At 44.5% G+C, this 7,226-nt stretch overlaps 1 protein-coding gene across 5 annotated transcripts in view; it reads left to right on the plus strand.

Moving 5' to 3' along the window:
• Positions 1-257: 257 nt before the first annotated feature.
• The window catches only part of tei (teiresias), a 314,441-nt gene continuing 307,472 nt past the window's right edge, over positions 258-7,226 (plus strand). For 4 of the 5 annotated variants that reach the window (XM_012370246.2, XM_012370249.2, XM_012370248.2 and 1 more), the window contains exons 1-2: positions 258-649; positions 3,432-3,939. In XM_012370246.2, coding sequence (XP_012225669.1) covers positions 3,843-3,939 — 97 coding nt within the window. In that variant the 5' untranslated portion in view covers positions 258-649; positions 3,432-3,842. Of the gene's footprint in view, positions 650-3,411; positions 3,940-7,226 lie in introns of those variants that run through there. The other variant, XM_067355343.1, reaches the window with a different exon arrangement.

Below are 7,226 nucleotides of genomic sequence, written 5' to 3' on the forward strand. Positions count from 1 at the left end.
GTGGAAAGGCCGAAATACATACAAGCCGCGTAGGAGCGCATAGGGTGGCGTCCTCCTCTTCTCCGGAGTGGGGCGGATGAGGCGCGGAGGAGCACAGTTCGGCGCGATGGTGGGGTCGGCGCGGCAGGGGAAGCACAGCACGAGGGTTGCTGAGAGCAAGCAGGCAGGGGCATCGGCCACCACGCCGGTAGGGGTGGTAGTGAATCCCTCGAAAGTCCGACGGTGCTCTCTCTCTCCACTCTCAGTCTCGAGAGCGGAGTCGGAGAGGCGAGAGAGCGCGACGCGCATTCGAAGCTCGCTCGTCGTTCCGCACCTCGTACGCGCGTACTTATCGCGATCCATTCGTTCGTTCGTCGTTCGTTCCGTCGTGCGTTCACTGGTACGTGTATCTCTACGCGTCGCGAAGACGGGCAATGTTCCCGCGACCGCACGCGTTGACGTTGTAACCGCGAATAAACGAGACGCCGCCGAACGTCCCGAGGTGTTGTGGAATCTGCACGGTGCGCTTCGGAGATTTATTCCGGTCTGTCAGTGTGTCGGATGTTGCTCGTTCTTTTCGCTGTGCCGTGAGGCAATGGGAACGGGATAGTCTTGCCAAAGTGTCGGAAGAATTTTTGTCATCAGGAGCGTCACTCGCTTTAGTCTCCCGGTGAGAAGCGATGATGTGAACAGTTTTGGCGAGCGGATGCTCGCAGCATGCTAGAAAAGCTCCGCGGGGGTTGGGCCGAAACGTAACGACCGTGAGAACAGTGGCTCTCTGAATTTTTCCGTTGCAGGAAAATCATGAATGATGCGTGACAACGAAAGAAAGAGAGGGAGAGCTCGTCGATTGACTTATGGTAGCGTGTAAAGTGCGTGACATTCGGACAAAAAATTCTTCAAGGTTTCCGTACTGGTCTTTCCGTTGCATCTAAGAGAACGGCGCGATATTCTCGATGAGAACGCGAGAATTGCACTCATCCTCTCACGCGAGATCGATCGTCACGTGCTCCAGACGGCTGCCGGAGTTCGCGTGCCGATCGTGGAGGCCCGTCACGTGCCTCTCGGCCGCGGTGGAGGGTGGGTCGAGCCTCGTCAGCCCTCGATTATTTTCGCATTCGCTGCCTCGCGGATGCACTTCGATTTTCATGACGCGTGCACGAATCTCGCTCCGATTTTTTTTTTAAACTACTTCCATCACGCGTTCCAGCGCGCGCTTTCGAAACACGACGACGATTCTGCCGACGATGCTCGACGCTATTGCGCTACACGCGGATTACGTATCATCCTACTCCATTCGATCCCGCCCTTCTCCTGCTCCCCGTCAAAAAAGTACGTACGAGTTTGTGGCTGTGATTTGACGTGAATGGGATTTGTAAACGAGAGATAGTTCACTGCCCGTGACGCGGCTTATTCTTAAAATGAAATGTCAACGGTGCACGGTCGAATATTTACCTTTTCCCTTTTATTTTTCGGGTACACACGCGTTACTTTATCCCAAGGGGGAGGGGGGGGGATACAGCAAAGGGCAAAGGTAGATTGCGACTCGGTCTCGCACCGGTTGCTACGAGGACAATCGTAGTGCAGAAACAACACGCGAGGAGACGAGCGGTTCAAGGGTCGTCAGAACAAAGCGGCCGCGCTATGCATATGCACGAGGGACTTTGTGTACCCGGTTTGCGGACCGGTGATTACAGGTGGGAATAAACCGATACCGAGATACGGAACCTGCTGCCTAAATACGCGTCCTGACCTACTTCCGTAAGTTTCGGACATCCGCCTCCGTCCTGACGATGGCGAAACTATATCTACCTACCTTACCTTACCTAACTGCCGGCAGTCTCTCTCGTCTCGTAATATCAAATATCAACATTTGCACATTAGGCCACGCGCGCGCGCGCGCGCGCGCACTGTCGCGCGGAGGCGAGAATACGGCGAGAGTTACGAGCGCGCGCGCGTTAATTTTACGAAGCGGACAACGTAAACGCGAACTTCCGGAGCGAGTAACGCGTTTCGCCGTATGTTGTTTTAGAATATAGAGCGAACGCGGTAAAAATCATCAGTCAACGAAAAATGTCGCTTTTTGCAGAGATCGTAGCAACTGCGTAAAAAAAACACTCGATGGGATCAAGCATAACGTACCGGAGATGGTCTTTTTTTTCCCAGTTATTTCGAAAAATAATATCGCGATCTCGCGATCGCCGTTTCACTCCGCATTATCCTAATTACGCGAATCTCCCGCTATCAATTCAAGCGCACATTAGCGCGGATATCAAGAACGATAATTTATGGCCGACTTTTTTAACGCGTTCGAGGTATGCGGGGCCTATCGGTGTATCAATCTACAAGTACGACCGACCTGCCGGGATGATCAATTTAAAAGGTCGTCCGTTTGCGCGAAACGCGAAGATGATTTATGCCCCCGTCCGATGCGAATAACGCGCACTCGAATCGTTCGTTCGCGAATGGCGTATTTCGGCAACCGACAGCCCGAAATTATCCGAGTTACCTCAATTAGCCACGTAAATCATCGCGACTCGAAAAGCAAATGTTAAATGATTCGCGCTGCGTTCACGTTTTCGTGATTATAGGATTATGATTTTCTGCGAAATCGTGCGTTGAATGAAAACGACGTTATCACTAATTAAAAGATCGTCGCGAACTAGAAATATCATGTTTTTGCGATTTCGTGTCAGAGATTCTGCGAACGTTTGTTTAAAGATCACGAGCCGATCAACCATTGCAACGCATTGTCAAGTATAATCGCAGCGTATTACATATGCGCACATCTGATTGTTACACATACATATGTGCATTAAAATTAGCGTAAGTGGCGCGTTCATTTCAATAAAGCAAATAATCTAAAATTGTTTCTAGCGTTATTCCGGTTTTATTTATTCTAGTTCAAAATAGAGGAAAAACTGTAATTTAATGTAACGATATTATAATCGACGGTACATACTCTTGTTAATTATTGAGTATGTATTAACAACTTTTACTGATACAGCAATTTCTCTTTAATAACTCATTTGTAATTCATTGTACCCGTAACGCAAACATACATATGCAGTACATTCGCATCGCTCCAGTAATATAAGACAGCATAAACATAAATTAGCGAAGACAAATCTAATTTAACATTACTGAAGAATCGACGAGCTCTTTCTTCGTGAACCGTAGTTTTACCGGCGATTTAAGTCGCTTACAATGGCGCTTTAGTGCCCAAGTTTAACAGGTCCTTTACGTCGACATTACGCCCGGGGGAATTCGCGGCCGGGATCTTGTAAAGTCCGATAATCGAGCTATGCATTTGGCAACAGTAAATCAACCAATTCACCACGCTTTTAAAGGGCCACAGCGTTGTCACGATCTTTTTTATGTATTGATTAGTAGTGGATCGCATCGGGAAGTCTATTCGATTTCCTGACGCGGGGTTTACGGGCAAATTGCAGATTCCTCGGTACGTCTCTTGTCGATTCTCGTGGTTCAGCCTGTGAAGTGCCGATTCGCGCTCCAGAGAGGAAATTCGAGGAGGTGGTGTACGAAGAAATGCGCGACGCGGACGAGAAGTTGATGTTCGATTTCGTCGCGGCGAAACTGCAGTTTCTTCGCGTAACGGTGCATCGTCGATGCTGAATCGCGCGCCGGGCACGTCCGCGGTGGTGGTGGCGGTGCTCGAGCGGACTCTTTCGCGCGGATGACAGCTGGACGTTCTCGCCGCGAGAGTGACAGTGAGATCCTCGAGCTCAGTTGAGCTGGGAAGAGACGAGTCTCTCGCGTCGCCGAGAGTTCGAGACACGCCGTCGGTGATATCCGGCGAGGACTACTGCGCGAATCGAGTAGTAATCAGTAGTGATGCCGTGATGGGCTGCAGCTCGAGATCGTTCTTCCTGACCACGCTCCTCCTCGCGGTTGGATTACTGTCGATCGCGCTGTTCGCCGAGATATCCTGCGCGACACGTAAGTCTGGTTTCATTAGTTTGGAATTATTATCGTAGATAAATTTCGCAATATTTGTTATGCAAATATATATTTATACGCAATAATGTCTCGGAGTTTGTCTTATTTGTTTTTAAAAATAGTTTTCTACGTTGAAAGGCATTTCTCCGTTAAAATATTTACGAATGTATAGCCACTAATTGAGACGTTTATTTTGAAAGTAATAAAAGTCGTAAATTTGAAAAATTTTAGCACAGGTATACTAAATTTATCTTTATTTTCAAAATTCTTATTTAAAGTATTTCTTTTATTTAGAATATTTAAAAAAATTTACAGTTTATATGTACTTGAGAAATGCATATATCCAAATTGCTTCGGCAAACTTTGCGATGAGTGATTGATCACATATCGTACTTGTTCTGTGATATATTACATGATTACATATTTTATGTAATCGAATAAGAGGAGTATAAATAATTTTATATTAATTGCATATTTGAATTTATATTCATCTTGAAAATTCTTGCAATAGTGGAAACAAGCTAGTAATGTATACTTACATAATTTATACAATGGGCATTTTAATGTAGGAAATTTTAATAATAATATTGATTTTTTATCTACTTCATAATGAAAATACGCGTTAACTTCGACTTTCTACGCATTATTATATTTTCTGCTTTTGTAAAACTGTGCCGATATTATCATGCTGAAAGTAAGATGGTCGCATAATGAGCGATTAATGAATGCATAATTTGACTGCAGCGTCGACGCGAGAGATTTCAGCTATGCAGTTCAATAATGCACGTACGCGCAATAGGGACTTATAATCTGAATTAAACTAGAATATTTTATAGCTGCTTCTCGCCGACGTGCAAATATTTTATGATGCACTGAAAAATTTCAATGCACAAATAAAATTTTCTTTTTTGTTCTCCAAGTTCATGGTAACATTTGTCATTTAATATTAAATTTGAAAAATATATATTACTACAATAAATAATTCTCAAAAAATAATTCTTGCAGAATTAGTAAACGTATTGTAAGAAAATATCTTTATCTTTTCTAATTATAATTTTACTGATATAAAATTTTTGCAAATTATGGAAATAATTATCATGAATAATAAATAAGAATATATCGTGATAAAATTGCATTATAAGCACAAACTAGAAATTTTCAATATGAGGATACAAGGACAATTTATACAATTAGTTTTTCTTTCAAAATTCTTATGTGTATGTAAAGAAAGAAAATTTTGTCTCAATTTTTGTGAAAGAGTTTCCGCGCGCTTATGGTGGATTTTAGAAATAACCGTATTCAAATCTGTCCAAAGCAACGCATCTGGCATTATGGGTGATTACGCGGGTGCAATATAAATTTCCTACATTGTATCTTTTTTTGTCGACGCTTTTTCCTCTCGAAATGCAATCGCGTAATTGCAGGCGATTAGCATTCCGCGCGAGGAGATCGCGGAGATTCCGTCGCGTCCGCCCGAGGAAGCCTCTCATTAGACCGCGTACCGGAACCCGATGGGTCTAATTATTTTCCGAGTGCCTCCGAACTCGGAGAGATTCGCATTTCGGGCGATTCGAATCGGGGTCACGCGCATGCATCGATATCCCTTTCTCGTTCTCTCTCTCTGTGTCTGTCTGTCTCTCTCTGTCTCTCTCTTTCTCTCTCTCTCTCTCTCTCTCTTTCTCTCTCTCTCTCTGTCTGTCTCTCCCTCCCTCCCTCTCTCTCTCTCTCTCTCTCTCTCGTTTTCTCTCTCTTGTTCACTTCATATATATCCGTTTGCCTTGCACGCCCTTAATGCCGCGTCCGCACATGTACTACCCATAGTGAGCGTGTATAGTCGCAAACTGTTTCCCTTGCACAAGCAGCCATTCCTAAAATAGATACGCGCGAGCATATTTCGTGAATCGTGTGTTGCGTGGAAGTTGCTGGAGATAGCGAGTTGTGCAAGAAGAAGCATGGACTCATATCTATAACTCGAAAGTAGGAGAGGACATTTACGTTCGACTTTATGAGTCGTGCGAAAACGTTTATGGTTTTCGTGCGATAAAAGTTGCTGTAAAATCTTATTTTGGTGTTCATAGATGACGAGGGTACGTTATGAGGATTAAAGTAAATCTATCAAATGCAAGTACATATCTGTCATCAGGTGTTAGATATCTGTTTTGTGCTATACATTAAAACATGATACAAAATTACATCTTCTTTAATTGTGTTAAAGAATATAAAAAAATAAAATTATACGTGTACATAAAATATCATTGAATTCAACCGTATTTAATTTTGTAAAATAATAAAATTTCAACACGGGGCATTTAGTAATAAAGAATTAAAAATTCTGTTGAATGTTACAATTGAATTCAGCTAGCTTTTTTTTACAATCGCTGTTGGTTTTTTGAGAACGATTAAAATAGTGAAAAAAAAAGGGGACGACAACAACACGGAGCATCCGCGCGCTATGATGAAATGGCCTGTTTAGTCGAGAGTGTACGCGCGCGCAACGTGAAAAGGCAGGGACGACACAACGGAATATAATCTCCCCTTCCCCACTGTCGGATCGTACCGGATTCAGGGGTTGTATCTCGGTGGGTCACGGCGGGCGGGAGAACGCGGAGCGTGAACGAGGAGGACGAGGAGAAAGAGACGACGATGGCTTCTCGCTCAAAGGACGCTGGAAGCGAATGGGATGCGAACGTCGTTGTCACGACCAGGCGTGAGGTCGCTGATATTCCCTTGTCTTTTATTAAGGAGGGCTTCCTTTCTACGTTTGCGCCGCTCGTTCTTCCTTTCACGCGCGTCGCTCTGTTTAGTGGCCGCCACCGCGATGTTCTTTTCTGCGCGCTTCGTTCTGTCCGTCTCTTGTTGCACCGACACCGCCGCAGTGCACCCCTGCGAATAATGCTATAATTATTTCTCTGCCCTTTTTCCTCCACCTTTTTGTTTTTTTCTCTGTCTCTCTCTCTCTCTCTCTCTCTCTCTCTCTCGTTTCTTTTTACCTCTATCTCCCTCTATCCCTATCCAGGTTCATCTCTACACTATGTGCGGGTGATTCTTTGCGGCATTCTGTCTGCTCTGCCGTATGTTACCCGTTTTTTCTTGGTCATTAACGCGCAGCAGACTGTGCGATGAATGTTTAATTCCGACTTTCTGGCGTTCTGCGAAAAATTGGTAGAACATTGCCTCCACGGTATTTTTATTCGCGCTTGTCGTTAGAATTAAAATCCGGAAATTTCTGAGTTTCTTCAGTGTAGAAAAAAAAGTTTTGGAGGAAAAACATTCTTATGTTATGGCAA

The sequence above is a fragment of the Linepithema humile genome, chromosome 5 (assembly GCF_040581485.1).
Source record: "Linepithema humile isolate Giens D197 chromosome 5, Lhum_UNIL_v1.0, whole genome shotgun sequence".
Classification (NCBI taxonomy): domain Eukaryota; kingdom Metazoa; phylum Arthropoda; class Insecta; order Hymenoptera; family Formicidae; genus Linepithema; species Linepithema humile.